Here is a 26,318-nt window from a genome sequence, read left to right as displayed (position 1 = left end):
CTCAGACCATCCTGGTGGGGGATGGATATGTAGTGGGTTTAGATGCCCACAGTGAAGAGGAGGCAGTTAAGGCCAGGGAACTGGAAATTGTTGATATGACATAGAGCGTCAGAGGAATTGCGAATGTAGGTGGGAAGAGGCTGGACAAGGGGAAAGAGAATGGAGTCAAGATAGGAAGAAATAAGTTCTGTGAGGCAGGAACAGGCTCACACGATGGGTCTACCAGGACAGTCATGTTTGTGGATCTTAGAAGGAGATGGAAGCGGGCTGTCAGGATTGGGGAACTTGAGGGTTAAAGCAGTAGAAGGAAGATCTCCAGAGATTAGGTCAGTAACAGTCCAGGAAACAATGGCTTGGTGTTTGGTGGTGGGATCATTGTCCAGGGAGATGTAGGAGAAAGTGTCTGAGAGTTGGCGCTCAGCCTCTGCGAGGTAGAGGTCAGTAAGCCAGACAACAACAGCACCACCCTTGTCAGCAGGTTTGATGACAAAGTCAGGGTTGGTCCTGAGAGAATGGAGTGTGGCGAGTTCAGGAGACAGGTTAGAGCAGGTAAGAGGAGCAGAGAAATTGAGATGGCCGATGTAACAGCGACAGCTCTCAATGAAAAGCTCAAGAGCAGTAAGAAGCTAGAGGGAGGGATCCAGGTAGAGGGAGAATACTGGAGGTGGCTGAAAGGATCCATTGAACAGGGGGAAGACGCCTGCCCAAAGAAGTGAGCAGAGACAAAGGTGACAGAAGAAGAGTTCAGCATCGTACCGAGCCTGAAAGGTGTAAGGGGATGAAAGTGAGTCCTTTGCTGAGCACAGAACATTCAGCAGAGAGGGGAAGGTCAGAGGGTACAGTATATACACGGCAAGGGCTGGGATTAGAAGAAGGGATGGGGTCAGAGGGACGGGATGGGGTGGAGGGTCCTGGATGGGCGTTGGTATCACTAAGTTGTTGGAGCTTGCGTTCCTTAGCACCTGAGAGGAGGAGAAAAAGTTTCTTGTTAAGGCGTCGGATGAGACAAAGAATAAAATGAAACTGGGGACAAAGACAGCTTTGAGATAGGATGAATCTTTTGTGATAGGCTTGATATCCTGAATGTAACACGCAATGTAAAATTTCAAGATGTGACACACTGCAGATATTGGCTATGTACAAGAGTCTAATTGGAAATAAACAGATCAGAAAGTTCTAAAAGATTGCAAGCCACTAGAGTTGTGAGTCTCAGCAAGGTAGTTTACCCCTTCTCCCACTCAAAGGGCATTTCCCACTGCTAATGGATAGGGAGCAGAAAACACTTAGTTGTCAATCCCATAATCCACCCTGCCAACAATCCTCTAGGAATCACAACACTTGTACTAACCTGACATCAGAAGGTAGCGTGAATGTCCGACTATACGTCCAATTATCCAATGCAATCCATCTATAGGCATCATCATTAAACCTATAGTAAGGATCCTATAAGTAGAAAACGAGAGTTAAATTTACACAAGACTTTACTTAGATCTTTTGGGTCTCATGATGATGATTTTTCTAAAATGCAACTTTGTTTTCTTTGAAACCTTTTTTTATATAAAACAATGACAATTAAAAATACTTATATACAACTTACAAAACAAACACTGCCCCAGCAGCCCACCCCCAGCTCTTACCAGTCACTGTGCCAATGCTGACCCCTCCCCATGCCAGTCACTGCGCCAATGCTGACCCCTCCCTATGCCAGTCATTGTGCCAAAGCTGACCCCTCCCCATGCCAGTCACTGCACCAATGCTGACTCCTCCCTATGCCAGACATTGTGCCAGTGCTGACCCATCCCCATGCCAGTCACTGTGCCAGTGCTGACCACCCTCCAATGCCATTTGCCAGTGTTGATGCCCTCCAGTGCCTGTGTGCCAATGCTGATCCCACCACCATCAGCGCCGGTCACTGGGCCAGTGCTGTTTTGTCATGTATTCAGGGTCCAAATAGGGTTCTTTGCGGTTTGTCTATTCTCCCAAAGTAAGCTGCTCGACTGACAGTGTAGCTTGTTAAAACCATTAATCTTTATTTGCAGCTACCATATACATATTGGGACCGCTGCATGGGGTTGGAACTTCTACTCCCTCCAGATCTCGGTTACTCGGTCTTGTGCTATTACATCATTATTACATCAGCACCATGTGCTTCTGATGTTAACCCTTTACTCTACATCTCCCCACAAGTCTTTACCCTTATCATATTTGCATCCTCATGCATCTCCCCCAAAGTCTCAGACTTCATAGGGTTAGTCTCTGAGGTGCCTTGACTAATCGCCCTGATTTTGTTCTGAGATCGAGGATATTCAGTATTCTCCCTTCTGTTGATATGAGTGCCCTCTCCTGGGTAGCTGTAGAGCTTTGTCTTACTTCCTTTTCTTTCTCTTCAGGATCTGATTGATAAGCCCAAGTTTCTATTGGCTTTCTTTCCAAGGATATTAAGGTGCTGTGGTTTCTTCTTATGCTTCCCTGGTCTGTCTCTATCCTGTATGATCTAGATTGTGGAGTTCTTTCCATTATTGTGCCTTCTTTCTGTATGTCCTGTACCCATACTCTCTCCATACTTTAGCACTGGTTACTCACATGCCCTGTGCCTGTGGTTAAAGTTACAAGTCTGTTTGTTTCTCTGTTCTTTCTCACGCTGTTTTACCCTCTTAGGTCATTCAAAGTGATATTGGGTTTTTAAGTTTCTGTGTCACAGACGGAGTTGTGTTCTCAATCTCCTTCCCGTCAATAACTCAGATGGTGAGAAATCATTTTATAGTGACGAGATTCAGTAACTTTGTAATTTCAGTAATTTTGGAATAATTCATTAGCAAATTGTGGACCATCATCTGACACGATATTGTGTGGAATGCCATGAGTTGCATAAATTCTTTTCATTGTTTGGAAGACTGCTTCCACCATGACACTGTGCAATCTGTTTACTTCAATCCACCTTGAGTAGTAATCAATAAGGAATATTTTTCCCTTAAAATAGAATAACTCTGTTTCCAGATGCTCCCAAAGCCACGATGGAAAAGTAGAAGTTGACAGTGTTTCTATTGTTCTTGGCTGTTTACTCCACATGTAAGACAATTAGAAATCATTTCTTCTATAGAACGAGTAATGCCTGGTTACCAGGCTCACTGCTGGGCTCTTGCACGATATTTTTGCTATCCTGAAGTGACCTTGGTGAAGTCTTTGAAGAATATCAAGTCGAAGTGCTTAGGGTATGACTATTCTCTCGTTGAAGACTACAAAATTGTCAGTGACTATGAGGTGCTTGTGCTGTTTGAAGTATCGGTATTGTACTGGATATAGTCTCGCTATCCTTACAGACAATGTTCCCTTATCTGGAGAAACTCATCTTGCTGCTGTGTTTCTTTCATTTCCTGCAACATTTTTGCAGTAGCTGGTAATGGTTGAGTAATTAGGGAGGTATATGCTTCCACTTGCTCGATGGAAATGTAAATCCTCTTACTGGATTCCTTCTGATGGTATCTGCAACAGTATGTCTGCTGGTGTTTGATATTTTTCTTGAACGTACTCTGTTATGGAGGCATATCTCATTAACCTTAATCTGAACCGCAATTTCTTCCACGTTCAGAAGAGTGACTATTGGCTTATTGTCTGTTTCAATTTTAAATGAAAATCCTATCACTTAGTCAGAGAATTTTTTGCACGCCCAGGTTGCTGCTAACGCTTCTTTCGATTGCGGTGTATCTTTGGTCTGTTTCTAACAATGACCTTGAGGCATAGTAAACTGATGTATGCTTACCATCTCTGTGCACTTGGAATAATACTGCCCCCAGACCTGCTGACAATGAATCTGTTGCTATTATGGTCAGTAACTCTGGGTCATAATGTGCTAAAATTTCAGAGATTAAAAGTTGTTTAATCTTTTCGAAAGCATTTTGCTGGTCCACATTCCAGCTCTACTATTGACCTGGCCTCAACAGTGGTCTCAAAGGCTCATTGACCTCTTGCCAAATTTGGTAGGAACTTGACTACTTGGTTAACCTACCAAGGAATCTTCAAAGCTCAGCAATGTTCCTGGGTTGCGGGAATTCTCTGATCACTTTTGTTTTCTGTGGATCAGCTGTGATTCCAGTGGCTGGTACCATGTGACTCAGTTAGATCTGCATCCTGTAAGACTCTCAGGATCTCTAACTCTGTGGTCATGCTCTCCTCTCGTGGAGCCATGTACAAGCATGCTGCCCATATGGAATATTACTCCTTCCATACCTTCTAAGGTTTGAGACATTATTCTCTGGAAAATTTTTAGAGTGAACGCAATTCCAAAGGGAAATCTATTGAAACAATAACGGCCAAATGGCGTTATAAATGTGGTCAGCAATCTAGATTCTATGTTCATAGACAACTGCTGTTTGCATCCAATTTGGTGATGAGTAATCTTTGGTTAGTTTCGCAAGACTCTCATCCGAGGCCATTGGGTCAATCTCACGTTCCACTGATTTGTTTAGTCGAGTTAAATCCATGCCGATTTTTATAGAGACATTTGGCTTTGGGACTGCCACCATTCCTGAACACCATTTTGTTGGCATGGTGACTGGTGAAATAACTCCTTGCTGTCGCATGTTTTCAATTTCACCCCTGACTTTATCCAAGAGTGGGTGAGGGAATTTCCTCGGTGTAAAGAGGCAGATTGGTTTAGCATCAGTGCATAGGGTGATATGGTACTCAATCTTTAGTTTCCCTAGGCCTGTAAATAATTTTGGAATTCATTCTTTAATGTATTGCTATAATGCTCATCCACTTTATATATTAGCTTCAAATTTAAGCATGCCTTTCTGCTTAGTAGAGAGCATTCTTGATTTTATATGACACAGAGAGGTTCGAAGATTTCTTTATCTTTGTACTTCAACTTTGACATGAGTCAGCCTTTGACTTTCAATATTATCCGACCAGGACCCTGTAATTTAATAGATGAGGGTTGCATTGTAATCTGCTTGAGCCATTTTACCTCATCTGACAAGACAGAATCTCCTGCTCCTGTGTCTAGCTTAAACTCTGTGGAGTGTCCATCCACTTCGAGTTTAACACTCCAGTATTTATTTACAGTATCAGTTACCTCTCCTAGGAGGGTTACTTCCTTTGTTAGTGATTCTTCCACTTCTCATAGATGAATGCCATCATGTTTCGTCATGTGTTCAGGGTCTAGACAGGGGTTCTTTGGGGCTTTGGGCTATTCTCCCAAAATAAGCTGCTCAAGGCTGTAGTTTGTTAACACCATTACTTTATTTACAACTACCACATACATATCGGAACCTCTGCTCCCTCCAATCGCTGTTACTCAATCATGTGGACGAAGTAGCAGTAGATGACTATTTTGGAGAAAGTGACCACAATATATTTAGCATAATTATGGGAATGGATAATGATAGAAGAGGAGTAAAAGTTCTAAATTGGGGAAAGACAAATTTTACGAAGCTGAGAGGTGATCTGGTGAAAGTGGACTGGTTACAGCTACTTGAAGGGAAAACAGTGACAGATCAGTGGGAGTCTTTCAAAAAGGAGATTCTATGGGCACAGTGAAGACATGTCTCCACAATGAAAAAGGGCAGTACTGCCAAATCTAGAGTGCCTTGGTTATCTAGAAGCATACAAGGTAAGGTAAAGCAGAAAAAGAAAGCTTATGACAGTCACAAAAAAACCTTAATACTGCAGGGAGTCTAGAGGAATATACAAGGTACACGGATGATGTGAAAAAGGCAATTAGGAAAGCAAAGACTGGATGTGAAAAAATATTGGCAGGTAAAATCAAAGAAAACCCAAAGATGTTTTACCATTATATCAAGAGAATAACTAAGGAAAGAGTACAGCCTATCAGAGATCTACATGGTAACTTCTGTACTGATGCAGAAGATGTGGGCAGCGTTCTCAATGAGTACTTTGTCTCTGTCTTCACTAAGGAGAGGGATGATGCAGATATTCTAGTTAAAGAGGAGGAATGTGAAATATTAGATATGATAAGCATAGTGAGAGGTGAAGTACTGGAGGGACTGACATCCTCGAAGGTGGATAAATCACCAAGGCTGGATTGATTATATCCCAGGTTACTAAAGGAAGCCAAGGAGGAAATAGCGGATGCTCTGAGGATCATTTTTCAATTCTCACCAGATACAGGCAAGGTACCAGGGGTCTGGAGGTCTGCGAACATTGTACCGTTAGTTAAAAAGGGTGTGAGGGATAGGCCAAATAATTATAGGCTGGTTAGTCTGGCTTTGATAGTGGGCAAATTATTAGAATCAATTCTGAGAGACAGGATCAACTTAGAAAGGAATGGATTAATCAAAGATAGTCAGCATGGTTTTGTTAGGGGAAGGCTGTGTCTTATTTAGTTACTCAAATTTTCTGAGGATTGATGAGGGTAGTGCAGTGCATGTTGTCTGCATGGATTTTAGGAAGGTATTTGACAAGGTCCCACAAGGCAGACTGGTCAGAAAAGTAAAAGCCCATGGGATACCGGGGAATGTGGCGAGTTCATTTCAAAATTGGCTCAGTGACAGGAAACAAAGGGTAATGGTTGATTGATATTTTTGTGAATGGAAAACAGTTTCCAGTGGTGATCCACAGGGCTTGGTGTTGGAGTCCTTGCTGCTGTATATATTAATGATTTAGACTTAAATGTGGGAGGTATGATTGGGAAATTTGCAGCTTACACAAAAATTGTCTGTGTTGTTGATAGTGAAAAGCTGTTGTTTCCAGAATGATATCAATGGATGAGTGGGCGGAAAAGTGCAAATGAAATTCAATCCTGAGAAGTGTGAGGTAATGCATTCGGGAAGGGCAAATAAAGCTAGGGAATACTCAATAAACGGGAGGTTATTGGGAGGAGTAGAGGAAGTGAGAGACCTTGGAGTGCATGTCCACAGGTCACTGAAGGTAGCAGGACAGGTGGGCAAGGTGGTAAAGAAAGCATATGGAATGCTTTCCTTTATTGGACGAAGTATTGAATACAAAAGCAAGGATGTAATGATGGAACTGTATAAAACGCTGGTTAGGTCACAGCTGGAACTTTGTGTGCAGTTCTGGACACCGCATTACAGGAAGGACATAATTGCTCTGGAGAGAGAGTACAGAGGAGATTTACAAGAATGTTGCCGAGGCTTGAAAATTGCAGCTATGAGGAAAGATTGGATAGGCTGGGGTTGTTTTCCTTGGAACTGAGGAGGCTGAGGGGTGACCTGATTGAGGTGTACAAGATTATGAGGAGCTGAGATAGAGTAGACAGGGACGCCCTGTTTCCCCTAGTGGAGAGGTCAATTACCAAGGGGCACAGATATCAGGTGATTAGAAGGATTAGAGGGGAAATGAGGAAAAACTTCTTCACCCAGAGGGTGGTGGGTGTTTGAAATTTGCTGCCTAAGTTGGTGATGGAGGAAGAAACCCTCAACTCTTTTAAAAGTTACATGGATCAGCACCTGAAGTGCCATAATTTGCAAAGCTGCGGACCAGGTGCTGGAAGGTGGGTTTAGAATGGGCGGCTAGTTTTTAAAAAATCTTTTGGCTGGTGAAGACACGATGAGCTGAATAGCCTCTTTCTGTACCATATCTTTTCTATGGTTTTCTGTGATGTTAGATCATCATTCCATCAGCATCAGGTACTTCAGATGTTAACCCTTTACGAACAGCAGACCCTCCCTTCCACCCATGCCAAACATTGTGCCAGTACTGTCCACCCCCAGTGCTGGTCACTGCATAAGGTACAGGTCGCTGGGCCAGGGCAGACCTCAGACCACCACAGTGCAGGTCACTGTGCCGGTGCTGACCACACCCAGCGCAGGTCACTGTGCCAGTGCTGACCACTCCCAGCGCAGGTCACTGTGCTGGTGCTGACCACACCCCACCGCAGGTCACTGTGCCGGTGCTGACCAACCCCCAGTGCAGGTCACTGTGCTGGTACTGACCATTCCCAGCGCAGGTCAATGTGCTGGTGCAGACCACTCCCAGCGCAGGTCACCGTGCCGGTGCTGACCACTCCCAGAGCAGGTCACTGTGCCGGTGCTGACCATCTCCCAGCGCAGGTCACTGTGCCGGAGCTGACCATCCCCCAGCGCAGGTCACTGTGCCGGTGCTGACCATCCCCCAGCACAGGTCACTGTGCCGGTGCTGACCATCCCCCAGCGCAGGTCACTCTGCTGGTGCTGACCATTCCCAGCGCAGGTCAATGTGCTGGTGCTGACCATTCCCAGCGCAGGTCACTGTGCCGGTGCTGACAATCCCCCAGCGCAGGTCACTGTGCCGGTGCTGACCATCCCCCAGCGCAGGTCACTCTGCTGGTGCTGACCATTCCCAGCGCAGGTCAATGTGCTGGTGCTGACCATTCCCAGTGCAGGTCACTGTGCCGGTGCTGACAATCCCCCAGCGCAGGTCACTGTGCCGGTGCTGACTATCCCCCAGCGCAGGTCACTGTGCCGGTGCTGACTATCCCCCAGCGCAGGTCACTGTGCCGGTGCTGACTATCCCCCAGCGCAGGTCACTGTGCCGGTGCTGACTATCCCCCAGCGCAGGTCACTGTGCCGGTGCTGACTATCCCCCAGCGCAGGTCACTGTGCCGGTGCTGACCACCCCACAATGCAGGTCACTGTGCCGGTGCTGACCATTCACAGCGCAGGTCAATGTGCCGGTGCTGACCACTCCCAGTGCAGATCAATGTGCCGGTGCTGACCACACCCAGCGCAGGTCACCGTGCCGGTGCTGACCACACCCAGCGCAGGTCACTGTGCCGGTGCTGACCATCCCCCAGCGCTGGCCATCCCCCAGCGCAGGTCACTGTGCCGGTGCTGACCATCCCCCAACGCAGGACACTGTGCCGGTGCTGACCATCACCCAGTGCAGGTCACTATGCCGGTGCTGATCATCCCCCATTACAGGTCACGGTGTGGGTGCTGATCATCCCCCAGTACAGGTCACGGTGCCAGTGCTGACCACCCCCCAGTACAGGTCACGGTGCCAGTGCTGACCACACCCCCAGTACAGGTCAGGGTGCCAGTGCTGACCATCCCCCCATCCCCCCAGTACAGGTCACGGTGCCGGTGCTGACCATCCCCCCAGTACAGGTCACGGTGCTGATGCTGACCATCCCTCCAGGACAGGTCATGGTGCCAGTGCTGACCGCCCCCCCAGTACAGGTCACAGTGCCGGTACTGACCACCCCCCCAGTACAGGTCAGGGTGCCTGTGCTGACCATCCCCCCATTACAGGTCACGGTGTGGGTGCTGACCACCCGCCAGTACAGGTCACTGTGCCAGTGCTGACCACCCATCCATCCCCCCAGTACAGGTCAGGGTGCCAGTGCTGACCACCCCCGAGTTCAGGTCACGGTGCTGACCACCCCCCAGCGCAGGTCACGGCGCCGGTGCAGACAACCCCCCAGTACAGGTCACGGTGCCAGTGCTGACCACCCCCGAGTTCAGGTCACGGTGCTGACCACACCCCAGCGCAGGTCACGGCGCCGGTGCAGACAACCCCCCAGTACAGGTCACGGTGCCGGTACTGACCATCCCCCCAGTACAGGTCACGGTGCCAGTGCTGACCATCCCCCCAGTACAGGTCACGGTGCCGGTGCTGACCGTCCCCCCAGTACAGGTCACGGTGCCAGTGCTGACCATCCCCCCAGTACAGGTCACTGTGACGGTGCTGACCATCCCCCACAGTACAGGTCCCAGTGCCAGTGCTGACCAACCCCCACAGTACAGGTCACTGTGCCAGTGCTGACCAACCCCCACAGTACAGGTCCCAGTGCCAGTGCTGACCAACCCCCACAGTACAGGTCACTGTGCCAGTGCTGACCAACCCCCACAGTACAGGTCACTGTGCCAGTGCTGACCATCCACCCATCCCAGGTCACGGTGCCGGTTCTGACCATCCCCCCAGTAAGGGTCACGGTGCCAGTGCTGACCAACCCCCCCAAGTACAGGTCACAGTGCCAGTGCTGACCATCCCCCAATCCCCCCAGTACAGTTCATGATGCCGGGGCTGACCACCCCCCAGTACAGGTCACGGTACCGGTGCTGACCAACCCTGAGTACAGGTCACGGTGCCGGTGCTGACCACCCACCAAGTACAGTTCACGGTGCCGGTGCTGACCACCCCTCAGTACAGGACACTCTGCCGGTGCTGACCACCCCCCAGTACTGGTCACGGTGCCGGTGCTGACACCCCCCCCAGTACAGGTCACGGTGCCGGTGCTGACCACCCCCTATCCCCCCAGTACAGGTCACTGTGCCGGTGCTGACCACCCCCAATACAGGTCACGGTGCCGGTGCTGACCACCCCCCCAGTACAGGTCACTGTGCCGGTGCTGACCACCCACACATCTCCCCAGTACAGGTCACGGTGCCGGTGCTGACCATCGTCCCCCTCCCCCTCAAAGTACAGGTCACGGTGCCTGTGCTGACCACCCCCAATACAGGTCACGGCGCCGGTGCTGACCACCCCCAATACAGGTCACGGTGCCGGTGCTGACCACCCCCCCAGTACAGGTCACTGTGCCGGTGCTGACCACCCACACATCTCCCCAGTACAGGTCACGGTGCCGGTGCTGACCATCGTCCCCCTCCCCCTCAAAGTACAGGTCACGGTGCCTGTGCTGACCACCCCCAATACAGGTCACGGCGCCAGTGCTGACCACCCCCCAGTACAGGTCACGGCGCCAGTGCTGACCACCCCCCAGCGCAGGTCACGGCGCCAGTGCTGACCACCCCCCCAGCGCAGGTTACGGTGCCGGTGCTGACCACCCACCCAGTACAGGTCAGGGTGCCAGTGCTGACCACCCCCCAGTACAGGTCACGGTGCTGACCATCCCCGCAGGAGAGGTCACGGTGCCGGTGCTGACCACCCCCTAGTACAGGTCACGGTGCCGGTGCTGACCACCCCCCTCAGTACAGGTCATGGCGCCGGTGCTGACCACCCCCCCAGTACAGGTCACGGCGCCGGTGCTGACCACCCCCCAGTACAAGTCACGGTGCCATTGCTGACCACCCCCCAGTACAGGTCACTGTGCCGGTACTGACCACCCGCCCCCCCCCCCCTCCCAGTAAAGGTCACGGTGCCGGTGCGGACCACCCCTCCAGTACAGGTCACGGCGCCGGTGCTGACCACCCCCCAGCGCAGGTCACGGTGCCGGTGCGGACCACCCCCCCAGTACAGGTCACGGCGCCGGTGCTGACCACCCCCCAGCGCAGGTCACGGTGACGGTACTGACCACCCCCCGGCGCAGGTTACGGTGCCGGTTCTGACCATCCCCCCAGTACATGTCACAGTGCCGGTGCTGACCATACCCAATCCCCCCAGTACAGGTCATGGTGCCGGTGCTGACCACCCACCAGTACAGGTCGCGGTGCCGGTGCTGACCACCCACCAGTACAGGTCGCGGTGCCGGTGCTGACCATTCTCCCAGTACAGGTCACGGTGCCGGTGCTGACCATCCCCCAGTACAGGTCACAGTGCCGGTATTGACGATCTCCCCAGTACAAGTCACGGTGCCGGTGCTGACCATCCCCCAGTACAGGTCACTGTGCCGGAGCTGACCACCCCCCAATACATGTCACGGTGCCGGTGCTGACCACCCCCCCAGTACAGGTCACTGTGCCAGTGCTGACCACCCACACATCTCCCCAGTACAGATCACGGTGCCGGTGCTGACCATCCCCCCAGTACAGGTCACGGTGCCGGTGCTCACCATCCCCCCAGGACAGGTTACGTTGCCGATGCTGACCAACCTCCAGTACAGGTCACGGTGCCGGTGCTGACCACCCCCCAATACAGGTCACTGTGCCGGTGCTGACCACACCCCCAGTACAGGTCACTGTGCCGGTGCTGACCACACCCCCAGTACAGGTCACTGTGCCGGTGCTGACCACCCCCCCAATACAGGTCACTGTGCGGGTGCTGACCATCCCCCCAGTACAGGTCACGGTGCCGGTGCTGACCACACCCCCAGTACAGGTCACTGTGCCAGTGCTGACCACCCATCCATCCCCCCAATACAGGTCACGGTGCCGGTGTTGACCATCCCCCCAGTACAGGTCACGGTGCCGGTGTTGACCATCATCCCAGTACAGGTCACTGTGCCGGTTCTGACCATCCCCCCAATACAAGTCACGGTGCCGGTGCTGACCACCCCTGCAATACAGGTCACTGTGCTGGTGCTGACCACTCCCCATCCCCCCAGTACAGGTCACGGTGCCCGTACTGACAACCCCCCAGTGCAGGTCACGGTGCCGGTGCTGACCACACCCTATCGCAGGTTTATGGTGCCGGTGCTGACCACCCCCCCAGTACAGGTCAGGATGCCAGTGCTGACCACCCCCCAGTACAGGTCACAGTGCTGACCATCCCCCCAGGAGAGGTCACGGTGCCGGTGCTGACCACCCCCCAGTACAGGTTACGGTGCCGGTGCGGACCACCCCCCCAGTACAGGTCACGGCGCCGGTGCTGACCACCCCCCAGCGCAGGTCACGGTGCCGGTACTGACCACCCCCCAGCGCAGGTTACGGTGCCGGTTCTGACCATCCCCCCAGTACAGGTCACGGTGCCGGTGCTGACCATACCCAAAGTACAGGTCACTGTGCCAGTGCTGACCACCCATCCATCCCCCAAGTACAGATCACGGTGCCGGTGCTGACCATTCCCCCCAGTACAGGTCACTGTGCTGGTGCTGACCATCCCCCCATCCCCCCAGTACAGGTCACTGTGCTGGTGCTGACCATCCCCCCATCCCCCCAGTACAGGTCACAGTGCCGGTGCTCACCATCCCCCCAGGACAGGTCACGTTGCTAATGCTGACCAACCTCCAGTACAGGTCACGGTGCAGGTGCTGCCCACCCCCCCAGTACAGGTCACAGTGCCGGTACTGACCATCCCCCCAGTACAGGTCACGGTGCCGGTGCTGACCCCCCCCCAGTACAGGTCACGGTGCCAGTGCCGACCATCCCCCCAATACAGGTCACGGTGCCGGTGCTGACCATCCCCCCAGTACAGGTCACGGTGCCGGTGCTGACCATCCCCCCTAGTACAGGTCACGGTGCCGGTATTGACCATCCCCCCATCCCCCCAATACAGGTCACGGTGCCGTTGCTGACCACTCCCCCAGTACAGGTCACGGTGCCGGTGCTGACCATCCCCCCAGTACAGGTCACTGTGCCGGTGCTGACCACACCCCAGCGCAGGTTACAGTGCCGGTGCTGACCATCCACCCAGTACAGGTCATGGTGCCGGTGCTGACCATCCTCCCAGTACAGGTCACTGTGCCGGTGCTGACCATCCCCCCATACCCCCAGTACAGGTCACTGTGCCGGTGCTGACCACCCCCCAATACAGGTCACGGTGCCGGTGCTGACCACCCCCCAATACAGGTCACGGTGCCGGTGCTGACCATCCCCCCATTCCCCCAGTACAGGTCACTGTGCCGGTGCTGACCACCCACCCAGTACAGGTCACTGTGCCAATGCTGACCAACCATCCATCCCCCCAATACAGGTCACTGTGCCAGTGCTGACCAACCATCCATCCCCCCAGTACAGGTCACGGTGCCGGTGCTGACCATCATCCCAGTACAGGTCACGGTGATGGTGCTGACCACCCCCCAGCGCAGGTCACGGTGCCGGTACTGACCACCCCCCAGTGCAGGTCACGGTGCCGGTGCTGAGCACACCCCAGCGCAGGTTACGGTGCCGGTGCTGACCACCCCCCCCAGTACAGGTCAGGGTGCCAGTGCTGACCACCCCCCAGTACAGGTCACGGTGCTGACCATCCCCCCCAGGAGAGTTCATGATGCCGGAGCTGACCACCCCCAGTACAGGTCACGGTACCGGTGCTGACCAACCCTGAGTACAGGTCACTGTGCCGGTGCTGACCACCCACCAAGTACAGTTCATGGTGCCGGTGCTGACCACCCCTCAGTACAGGTCACTCTGCCGGTGCTGACCACCCCCCAGTACTGGTCACGGTGCCGGTGCTGACACCCCCCCCAGTACAGGTCACGGTGCCGGTGCTGACCACCCCCTATCCCCCCAGTACAGGTCACTGTGCCGGTGCTGACCACCCCCAATACAGGTCACGGTGCCAGTGCTGACCACCCCCCCAGTACAGGTCACTGTGCCGGTGCTGACCACCCACACATCTCCCCAGTACAGGTCACGGTGCCGGTGCTGACCATCGTCTCCCTCCCCCTCAAAGTACAGGTCACGGTGCCTGTGCTGACCACCCCCAATACAGGTCACGGTGCCGGTGCTGACCATCGTCTCCCTCCCCCTCAAAGTACAGGTCACGGTGCCTGTGCTGACCACCCCCCAGTACAGGTCACAGTGCCGGTGCTGACCATCCCCCCAGTACAGGTTACGGTGCCGGTGCTGACCACCCCCCCAGTACAGGTCACTGTGCCGGTGCTGACCATCCCCCCAGTACAGGTTACGGTGCCGGTGCTGACCATCCCCCCAGTACAGGTCACGGTGCCGGTGCTGACCATCCCCCATTCCCCCAGTACAGGTCACTGTGCCGGTGCTGACCACACCCCCAGTACAGGTCACTGTGCCAGTGCTGACCACCATCCATCCCCCCAATACAGGTCACGGTGCCGGTGCTGACCATCCCCCCAGTACAGGTCACTGTGCCAGTGCTGACCACTCCTCCAATACAGGTCACGGTGCCGGTGTTGACCATCATCCCAGTACAGGTCACTGTGCCGGTTCTGACCATCCCCCCAATACAAGTCACAGTGCCGGTGCTGACCACCCCTCCAATACAGGTCACTGTGCTGGTGCTGACCACTCCCCATCCCCCCAGTACAGGTCACGGTGCCCGTACTGACCACCCCCCAGCGCAGGTCACGGTGCCGGTGCTGACCACCCCCCAGCGCAGGTCACGGTGCCGGTGCTGACCACACCCTATCGCAGGTTTATGGTGCCGGTGCTGACCACCCCCCCAGTACAGGTCAGGATGCCAGTGCTGACCACCCCCCAGTACAGGTCACAGTGCTGACCATCCCCCCAGGAGAGGTCACGGTGCCGGTGCTGACCACCCCCCAGTACAGGTTACGGTGCCGGTGCGGACCACCCCCCCAGTACAGGTCACGGCGCCGGTGCTGACCACCCCCCAGCGCAGGTCACGGTGCCGGTACTGACCACCCCCCAGCGCAGGTTACGGTGCCGGTTCTGACCATCCCCCCAGTACATGTCACGGTGCCGGTGCTGACCATACCCAAAGTACAGGTCACTGTGCCAGTGCTGACCACCCATCCATCCCCCAAGTACAGATCACGGTGCCGGTGCTGACCATTCCCCCCAGTACAGGTCACTGTGCTGGTGCTGACCATCCCCCCAGAACAGGTCACGTTGCTAATGCTGACCACCCCCCCATCCCCCCAGTACAGGTCACAGTGCCGGTGCTCACCATCCCCCCAGGACAGGTTACGTTGCTAATGCTGACCAACCTCCAGTACAGGTCACGGTGCAGGTGCTGCCCACCCCCCCAGTACAGGTCACAGTGCCGGTACTGACCATCCCCCCAGTACAGGTCACGGTGCCGGTGCCGACCATCCCCCCAGTACAGGTCACGGTGCCAGTGCCGACCATCCCCCCAGTACAGGTCACGGTGCCAGTGCTGACCATCCCCCCAGTACAGGTCACGGTGCCAGTGCTGACCATCCCCCCAGTACAGGTCACAGTGCCGGTACTGACCATCCCCCCAGTACAGGTCACGGTGCCAGTGCTGACCATCCCCCCAGTACAGGTCACGGTGCCAGTGCTGACCATCCCCCCAATACAGGTCACGGTGCCGGTGCTGACCATCCCCCCCAGTACAGGTCACGGTGCCGGTGCTGACCATCCCCCCCAGTACAGGTCACGGTGCCGGTGCTGACCATCCCCCCCAATACAGGTCACGGTGCCGGTATTGACCATCCCCCCAGTACAGGTCACTGTGCCGGTGCTGACCACACCCCAGCGCAGGTTACAGTGCCAGTGCTGACCATCCACCCAGTACAGGTCATGGTGCCGGTGCTGACCAGCCTCCCAGTACAGGTCACTGTGCCGGTGCTGACCACCCCCCAATACAGGTCACGGTGCCGGTGCTGACCACCCCCCAATACAGGTCACGATGCCGGTGCTGACCATCCCCCCATTCCCCCAGTACAGGTCACTGTGCCGGTGCTGACCACCCACCCAGTACAGGTCACTGTGCCAGTGCTGACCAACCATCCATCCCCCCAATACAGGTCACGGTGCCGGTGCTGACCATCATCCCAGTACAGGTCACGGTGATGGTGCTGACCACCCCCCAGCGCAGATCACGGTGCCGGTACTGACCACCCCCCAGTGCAGGTCACAGTGCCGGTACTGACCACCCCCCAGTGCAGGTCACGGTGCCGGTGCTGAGCACACCCCAGCGCAGGTTACGGTGCCGGTGCTGACCACCCCCCCCCAGTACAGGTCAGGGTGCCAGTGCTGACCACCCCCCAGTACAGGTCACGGTGCTGACCATCCCCCCCAGGAGAGGTCACGGTGCCGGTGCTGACCACCCCCTAGTACAGGTCACGGTGCTGGTGCTGACCACCCCCCCAGTACAGGTCACGGCACCGGTTCTGACCACCGCCCTGCGCAGGTCATGGTGCCAGTGCTGACCACCCCCCAGTACAGGTCACGGTGCCGGTACTGACCACACCCCAGCGCAGGTCACGGTGCCGGTGCTGACCACAACTCAGCGCAGTTTACGGTGCCGGTGCTGACCACCCCCCCAGTACAGGTCAGGGTGCCAGTGCTGACCACCCCCAGTACAGGTCACGGTGCTGACCATCCCCCCAGGAGAGGTCACGGTGCCGGTGCTGACCACTCCCTAGTACAGGTCACGGTGCCAGTGCTGACCACCTCCCCAGTACAAGTCACGGCGCCGGTGCTGACCACCCCCCAGGACAGGTCAGGGTGCCAGCGCTGACCGCCCCCCAGTACAGGTCAGGGTGCCATTGCTGACCGCCCCCCAGTACAGGTCACGGTGCCGGTGCTGACCATCCCCCCATTCCCCAAGTACAGGTCACTGTGCCGGTGCTGACCACCCCCCCAGTACAGGTCACTGTGCCAGTGCTGACCACCCATCTATCCCCCCAATACAGGTCACGGTGCCAGTGCTGACCATCCCCTCAGTACAGGTCACGGTGCCGGTGCTGACCACCACCCCAATACAGGTCACGGCGCCGGTGCTGACCACCTCCCCAGTACAAGTCACGGCGCCGGTGCTGACCACCCCCCAGTACAGGTCAGGGTGCCATTGCTGACCATCCCCCAGTACAGGTCACTGTGCCGGTGCTGACCATCCCCCAATCCCCCCAGTACAGGTCATGGTGCCGGTGCTGACCACCCGCCAGTACAGGTCACGGTGCCGGTGCTGACCACCCATCCATCCCCCCAATACAGGTCATAGTGCCGGTGCTGACCACCCCCCAGTACAGGTCACTGTGCCGGTACTGACCAACCACCCCCCCAGTATAGGTCAAGGTGCCGATGCTGACCACCCCACAGTACAGGTTACGGTGCCGGTTCTGACCATCCCCCCAGTACAGGTCACGGTGCCGGTGCTGACCACCCCCCAGTACAGGTCACGGTGCCAGTGCTGACCATTCTCCCAGTGCAGGTCATGGTGCCGGTGCTGACCATCCACCAATCCCGCCAGTACATGTCATGGTGCCATTGCTGACCACCCCCCAGTACAGGTCACTGTGCCGGTGCTGACCACACCCCAGTACAGGTCACGGTGCCGGTGCTGACCATCCCCCAATCCCCCCAGTACATGTCATGGTGCCATTGCTGACCACCCCCCAGTACAGGTCACTGTGCCGGTGGTAACCATCTCCCCCTACAGGTCACGGTGCCAGTGCTGACCATCCCCCCATTCCACAAGTACAGGTCACTGTGCCGGTGCTGACCACCCATCTATCCCCCCAATACAGGTCACGGTGCCGGTGCTGACCATCCCCCCAGTACAGGTCACGGTGACAGTGCTGACCACCCATCTATCCCCCCAATACAGGTCACGGTGCCGGTGCTGACCATTCCCCCATCCCAGGTCACTGTGCCGATGCTGACCACTCCCAGTACAGGTCACGGTGCCGGAGCTGACCATCCCCCCAGTATGGGTCACAGTGCCAGTATTGACCAACCCCCAAAGTACAGGTCACGGTGCCGGTGCTGACCACTCCCAGTACAGGTCACAGTGCCAGTGCTGACCAACCCCCAATCCCCCCAGTACAGTTCATGGTGCCAGGGCTGACCACCCCCCAGTACAGGTCACGGTGCTGACCACCCTGCAGCGCAGGTCACGGTGCCGGTGCTGACCACCCGCCAGTACAGGTCACGGAACCGGTGCTGACCATTCTCCGAGGACAGGTCACAGTGCCGGTACTGACCCACCCCCCCCAGTACAAGTCACGGTGCCATTGCTGACCACCCCCCCCAGTACAGGTCACGGTGCCGATGCTGACCACCCCCCAGTACAAGTCACGGTGCCATTGCTGACCACCCCCCCCAGTACAGGTCACGGTGCCAGTGCTGACCACCCCCCCAGTACAGGTCACGGTGCCATTGCTGACCACCCCCCAGTACAGGTCACGGTGCCGGTGCTGACCACCCACCCAGTACAGTTCACGGCGCCGGTGCTGACCACCCCCCCAGTACAGGTCACTGTGCCAGTGCTGACCACTCGCAGTACAGGTCACGGTGCCGATGCTGACCACTCCCAGTACGGGTCACGGTGCCAATGCTGACCAACCCCCAATCCCCCCTGTACAGTTCATGATACCAGGGCTGACCACCCCCCCAGTACAGGTCACGGTGCCGGGGCTGACCACCCACCCAGGACAGTTCACGGCGCCGGTGCTGACCATCCCTCAGTACAGGTCACGGTGCCGGTGCCGACCATCCCCCCAGTACAGGTCACGGTGCCAGTGCCGACCATCCCCCCAGTACAGGTCACGGTGCCAGTGCTGACCATCCCCCCAGTACAGGTCACGGTGCCAGTGCTGACCATCCCCCCAGTACAGGTCACAGTGCCGGTACTGACCATCCCCCCAGTACAGGTCACGGTGCCAGTGCTGACCATCCCCCCAGTACAGGTCACGGTGCCAGTGCTGACCATCCCCCCAATACAGGTCACGGTGCCGGTGCTGACCATCCCCCCCAGTACAGGTCACGGTGCCGGTGCTGACCATCCCCCCCAGTACAGGTCACGGTGCCGGTGCTGACCATCCCCCCCAATACAGGTCACGGTGCCGGTATTGACCATCCCCCCAGTACAGGTCACTGTGCCGGTGCTGACCACACCCCAGCGCAGGTTACAGTGCCAGTGCTGACCATCCACCCAGTACAGGTCATGGTGCCGGTGCTGACCAGCCTCCCAGTACAGGTCACTGTGCCGGTGCTGACCACCCCCCAATACAGGTCACGGTGCCGGTGCTGACCACCCCCCAATACAGGTCACGATGCCGGTGCTGACCATCCCCCCATTCCCCCAGTACAGGTCACTGTGCCGGTGCTGACCACCCACCCAGTACAGGTCACTGTGCCAGTGCTGACCAACCATCCATCCCCCCAATACAGGTCACGGTGCCGGTGCTGACCATCATCCCAGTACAGGTCACGGTGATGGTGCTGACCACCCCCCAGCGCAGATCACGGTGCCGGTACTGACCACCCCCCAGTGCAGGTCACAGTGCCGGTACTGACCACCCCCCAGTGCAGGTCACGGTGCCGGTGCTGAGCACACCCCAGCGCAGGTTACGGTGCCGGTGCTGACCACCCCCCCCCAGTACAGGTCAGGGTGCCAGTGCTGACCACCCCCCAGTACAGGTCACGGTGCTGACCATCCCCCCCAGGAGAGGTCACGGTGCCGATGCTGACCACCCCCTAGTACAGGTCACGGTGCTGGTGCTGACCACCCCCCCAGTACAGGTCACGGCACCGGTTCTGACCACCGCCCTGCGCAGGTCATGGTGCCAGTGCTGACCACCCCCCAGTACAGGTCACGGTGCCGGTACTGACCACACCCCAGCGCAGGTCACGGTGCCGGTGCTGACCACAACTCAGCGCAGTTTACGGTGCCGGTGCTGACCACCCCCCCCCAGTACAGGTCAGGGTGCCAGTGCTGACCACCCCCAGTACAGGTCACGGTGCTGACCATCCCCCCAGGAGAGGTCACGGTGCCGGTGCTGACCACTCCCTAGTACAGGTCACGGTGCCAGTGCTGACCACCTCCCCAGTACAAGTCACGGCGCCGGTGCTGACCACCCCCCAGTACAGGTCAGGGTGCCAGCGCTGACCGCCCCCCAGTACAGGTCAGGGTGCCATTGCTGACCGCCCCCCAGTACAGGTCACGGTGCCGGTGCTGACCATCCCCCCATTCCCCAAGTACAGGTCACTGTGCCGGTGCTGACCACCCCCCCAGTACAGGTCACTGTGCCAGTGCTGACCACCCATCTATCCCCCCAATACAGGTCACGGTGCCAGTGCTGACCATCCCCTCAGTACAGGTCACGGTGCCGGTGCTGACCACCACCCCAATACAGGTCACGGCGCCGGTGCTGACCACCTCCCCAGTACAAGTCACGGCGCCGGTGCTGACCACCCCCCAGTACAGGTCAGGGTGCCATTGCTGACCATCCCCCAGTACAGGTCACTGTGCCGGTGCTGACCATCCCCCAATCCCCCCAGTACAGGTCATGGTGCCGGTGCTGACCACCCGCCAGTACAGGTCACGGTGCCGGTGCTGACCACCCATCCATCCCCCCAATACAGGTCATAGTGCCGGTGCTGACCACCCCCCAGTACAGGTCACTGTGCCGGTACTGACCAACCACCCCCCCAGTATAGGTCAAGGTGCCGATGCTGACCACCCCACAGTACAGGTTACGGTGCCGGTTCTGACCATCCCCCCAGTACAGGTCACGGTGCCGGTGCTGACCACCCCCCAGTACAGGTCACGGTGCCAGTGCTGACCATTCTCCCAGTGCAGGTCATGGTGCCGGTGCTGACCATCCACCAATCCCGCCAGTACATGTCATGGTGCCATTGCTGACCACCCCCCAGTACAGGTCACTGTGCCGGTGCTGACCACACCCCAGTACAGGTCACGGTGCCGGTGCTGACCATCCCCCAATCCCCCCAGTACATGTCATGGTGCCATTGCTGACCACCCCCCAGTACAGGTCACTGTGCCGGTGGTAACCATCTCCCCCTACAGGTCACGGTGCCAGTGCTGACCATCCCCCCATTCCACAAGTACAGGTCACTGTGCCGGTGCTGACCACCCATCTATCCCCCCAATACAGGTCACGGTGCCGGTGCTGACCATCCCCCCAGTACAGGTCACGGTGACAGTGCTGACCACCCATCTATCCCCCCAATACAGGTCACGGTGCCGGTGCTGACCATTCCCCCATCCCAGGTCACTGTGCCGATGCTGACCACTCCCAGTACAGGTCACGGTGCCGGAGCTGACCATCCCCCCAGTATGGGTCACAGTGCCAGTATTGACCAACCCCCAAAGTACAGGTCACGGTGCCGGTGCTGACCACTCCCAGTACAGGTCACAGTGCCAGTGCTGACCAACCCCCAATCCCCCCAGTACAGTTCATGGTGCCAGGGCTGACCACCCCCCAGTACAGGTCACGGTGCTGACCACCCTGCAGCGCAGGTCACGGTGCCGGTGCTGACCACCCGCCAGTACAGGTCACGGAACCGGTGCTGACCATTCTCCGAGGACAGGTCACAGTGCCGGTACTGACCCACCCCCCCCCAGTACAAGTCACGGTGCCATTGCTGACCACCCCCCCCCAGTACAGGTCACGGTGCCGATGCTGACCACCCCCCAGTACAAGTCACGGTGCCATTGCTGACCACCCCCCCCAGTACAGGTCACGGTGCCAGTGCTGACCACCCCCCAGTACAGGTCACGGTGCCATTGCTGACCACCCCCCAGTACAGGTCACGGTGCCGGTGCTGACCACCCACCCAGTACAGTTCACGGCGCCGGTGCTGACCACCCCCCCAGTACAGGTCACTGTGCCAGTGCTGACCACTCGCAGTACAGGTCACGGTGCCGATGCTGACCACTCCCAGTACGGGTCACGGTGCCAATGCTGACCAACCCCCAATCCCCCCTGTACAGTTCATGATACCAGGGCTGACCACCCCCCAGTACAGGTCACGGTGCCGGGGCTGACCACCCACCCAGGACAGTTCACGGCGCCGGTGCTGACCATCCCTCAGTACAGGTCACTGTGCCGGTGCTGACCATCCCCCAGTACAGGTCACGGTGCCGGTACTGACAATCCCCCCCAGTACAGGTCACGGTGCTGGTGCTGACCATCCCCCCATCCGGCCAGTACAGGTCACGGTGCCGGTGCTGACCATCCCCCCAGTACAGGTCACGGTGCCGGTACTGACAATCCCCCCAGTACAGGTCACGGTGCCGGTGCTGACCATCCCTCCAGGACAGGTCACTGTGCCGGTGCTGACCATCCCCCCATACCCCCAGTACAGGTCACTGTGCCGGTGCTGACCACCCCCCAATACAGGTCACGGTGCTGGTGCTGACCACACCCCCAGTACAGGTCACGGTGCCGGTGCTGACCATCCCCCCATTACCCCAGTACAGATCACTGTGCCGGTGCTGACCACACCCCCAGTAAAGGTCACCGTGCCAGTGCTGACCAACCATCCATCCCCCCAATACAGGTCACGATGCCGGTGCTGACCATCCCCCCAGTACAGGTCACGGTGCCGGTGCTGACCATCACCCCAGTACAGGTCACGGTGACGGTGCTCACCACCCCCGAGCGCAGGTCACGGTGCCGGTACTGACCACCCCCCAGCGCAGGTAACAGTGCCGGTGCTGACCACACCCCAGCGCAGGTTACGGTGCCGGTACTGACCACCCCCCCAGTACAGGTCAGGATGCCAGTGCTGACCACCCCCCAGTACAGGTCACGGTGCTGACCATCCCCCCAGTACAGGTCACGGTGCTGACCATCCCCCAGGAGAGGTCACGGTGCCGGTGCTGACCAACCCCTAGTACAGGTCAGGTGCCGGTGCTGACCACCCCCTAGTACAGGTCATGGTGCCGGTGCTGACTACCCCCCAGTACAGGTCACGGCGCCGGTGCTGACCACCCCCCAGTACAGGTCACGGTGCTGACCCCCACCCCCCCCAGTACAGGTTAGGGCGCCGGTGCTGACCACCCCCCAGTACAGGTCACGGTGCTGACCCCCACCCCCCCCAGTACAGGTCACGGTGTCGGTGCTGACCACCCCATAGTACAGGTCACGGCGCCGGTGCTGACCACCCCCCAGTACAGGTCACGGTGCTGACCCCCACCCCCCCAGTACAGGTTAGGGCGCCGGTGCTGACCACCCCCCAGTACAGGTCACGGTGCTGACCCCCACCCCCCCCAGTACAGGTCACGGTGCTGACCCCCACCCCCCCCAGTACAGGTCACAGCGCCGGTGCTGACCACCCCCCAGTACAGGTCACGGTGCCATTGCTGACCACCCCCCAGTACAGGTCACGGTGTCGGTGCTGACCATCCCCCAATACAGGTCACGGTGGCGGTGCTGACCACCCCCCAATACAGGTCACGGTGGCGGTGCTGACCACCCCCCAATACAGGTCACGGTGGCGGTGCTGACCACCCCCCAATACAGGTCACGGTGGCGGTGCTGACCACCCCCCAATACAGGTCACGGTGCCGGTGCTGACCCCCACCCCCCCCAGTACAGGTCACGGTGCCGGTGCTGACCCCCACCCCCCCCAGTACAGGTCACGGTGTCGGTGCTGACCGCCCCCCAGTACAAGTCACGGCGCCGGTGCTGACCCCCATCCCCCCCAGTACAGGTCACGGTGTCGGTGCTGACCACCCCCCAGTACAGGTCACGGTGCCGGTGCTGACCCCCACCCCCCCCAGTACAGGTCACGGTGCCGGTGCTGACCCCCACCCCCCCCAGTACAGGTCACGGCGCCGGTGCTGACTACCCCCCAGTACAGGTCACGGCGCCGGTGCTGACCCCCACCCCCCCCAGTACAGGTCACGGCGCCGGTGCTGACCGCCCCTCCCCCCCAGTACAGGTCACGGTGTCGGTGCTGACCACCCCCCAGTACAAGTCACGGCGCCGGTGCTGACCGCCCCTCCCTCCCAGTACAAGTCACGGCGCCGGTGCTGACTACCCCCCAGTACAGGTCACGGCGCCGGTGCGGGCCCAAGGCCCCGGCCTCACCTCAATGATTCCCCCGGTGAACAGGGCGCTGTGCACGGTCCCCGGGACCACAGCCGCCGCCCGGACGCTGCCGTTCCCGTTGCGAATTTTCCAGTGGTTTCCCCGCAAACTGTGAATTTCCGCCCGGGGACCGGGCCTGGCCTCCGCCCGCAGACAGGCCGCCAGCAGCAGCAAGGACACGGACAGGGAGCCGGCCCGAGGGGGACCAGGTACCGCCGCCATCGCCATCGCCTCAGTCCCGTGACCCCTGACCCGGACCGGCCGGACCCGGCACCCGCGCCTGCGCACGCACTGCCTGCCCGGGAGCGGGGAAATCACAAGCTCCAGCTTCCTTCATCCTCCCACTTCAGCAGCCAGGAGGACATTGACTGGCACAGCAGGGCTGAAAGGGGCCGAATGGCCTCCCGCATTCACTCGCTGCCCCGGTCCCCACTATTAGTACGGTGTAAGGGCCTGGCACATACGGGGTTAATGTGGGGCTGGGTACTGTGCCCCGCCCACTGTGAGGTATGAGAGCACATGACCCACACCTCAGGGGTGAGTTTACCATTGGACAGAGCGGTGTGTACCAGCCAGCATGGAGACAGCTCCTTAGTTGAATCCTTTACTGTATTTATGTACAGTTAACTTTTAAAAATTCATTCACAGGATGTGGGCTTCGCTGGCTGGGCCAGCCGTTTATTGCCCATCCCTAACTGCCCTTGAGAAGGTGGTGGTGAGCTGCCTCCTTGAGCCGCTGCAGTCCCTGTGGTGTAGGTACACCCACGGCGCTGTTAGGGAGGGAGTTCCAGGATTTTGACCCAGTGACAGTGAAGGAACGGCGATATATTTCCAAATCTGGATGGCGAGTAGTTTGGAGAGGAATTTCCACGTGGTGGTGTTCCCATGTATCTGCAACCCTTGTCCTTCTAGATGGTAGTGGCCATGGGTTTAGAGGGTCCTGCCTAAGAAGCCTTGGTAAGTTCCTGCAGTGCATCTGGTAGATAGTACAAGCTGCTGCCACTGTGCCTGAGTGGTGGAAGGAGTGAATATTTGTGGATAGGGTGCCAATTAAACAGGCTGCTTTTTCCTGGGTGGTATATTAAGCTTCTTGAGTGTTGAGGGAGCTCACTCATCCAGGCAAGGGGAGAGTATTTCATTAGCTCCTGACTTATGCCTTGTAGATGATGGTTAGGCTTTGGGGAGTCAGGTGTTACTCTTCACAGGATTCCTAGCCTCTGACCTGCTCTTGTAGCCACAGTATTTATATGGCCAGTCCAGTTCAGTTAACCTACATACAGTTAATCAACTAAAGACTACACACTCCCCTGGCTGCCTCCTGTACTACCATGTTTGAATTTCCGTGACTTCATTAAGACCTACTAAATCGTATCCAACATCCCTCAAGTGACCCCTTCCCCCTCAGTCACCACTGCTACCCCTTAACTATATCCCAGTCCCCATTGTTACACCTTGTGTAACTCCACTGGAGTTTAGAAGAGTGAGGGGTGATGTGATTGAAGTATACAAGATTCTGAACAGCCTTGACGCGGCAGACATCAAAAGGATGTTTGCGCTTGTGGGTGAGTCCAGAACTAGGGGGTCACCCTTTTAGGACAGAGGTGAAAATTTTTTTGTGTTGTGCAACTTTGGACTTCTCTGCCTCAGGTAATGGTGGAGGCGTGGTGATTGAACATTTTTAAGGCAGAGGTAGATAGATTCTTGTTAGGCAAGGGAATCAAAGATTATCGGGGTTAGATGGGAACATGGAAATCAAAACACAAGATCAGCCATGATCTTATTGAATGGCAGAGCAGGCTCAAGGGGCCGAATGGTCTACTCCTGTTCCTACTTATGTTCCCTCTATCCCAGTCCTGAAGGTTATCCTTTTATTCTATTCCTTCTCTCTATCCCAGTCCCCACTGTTACCCCTTCACTCTTCTTCCTATGCTCTTATCCCCTTCCATCTCCCCTCTTTATCGTTTACCAATCCATTATGCAGGCTGTTCACTCTTTTCCTGGAATTCATAGTTCAACAAATATTTAGGACACTTATAATTAGCTTTGGGATAGCAGA

The 26,318-nt window shown here is 57.2% G+C and overlaps 1 protein-coding gene across 2 annotated transcripts in view; it reads right to left on the bottom strand.

Annotated features, from left to right (window-relative positions):
* The window catches only part of manba (mannosidase, beta A, lysosomal), a 99,473-nt gene extending 74,965 nt beyond the window's left edge, over positions 1–24,508 (bottom strand). For both annotated transcript variants that reach the window (XM_041193362.1, XM_041193372.1), the window contains exons 1-2: positions 24,263–24,508; positions 1,349–1,443 (exon numbers count right to left, since the gene is read on the bottom strand). In XM_041193362.1, the coding sequence (XP_041049296.1) occupies positions 1,349–1,443; positions 24,263–24,490 (323 nt within the window). In that variant the 5' untranslated portion in view covers positions 24,491–24,508. The remainder of the gene's footprint in view (positions 1–1,348; positions 1,444–24,262) is intronic.
* Positions 24,509–26,318: the final 1,810 nt, after the last annotated feature.

Source organism: Carcharodon carcharias, chromosome 1 (assembly GCF_017639515.1).
Source record: "Carcharodon carcharias isolate sCarCar2 chromosome 1, sCarCar2.pri, whole genome shotgun sequence".
Classification (NCBI taxonomy): Eukaryota; Metazoa; Chordata; class Chondrichthyes; order Lamniformes; family Lamnidae; genus Carcharodon; species Carcharodon carcharias.
This window is presented reverse-complemented; position numbering and strand designations above follow the sequence as displayed.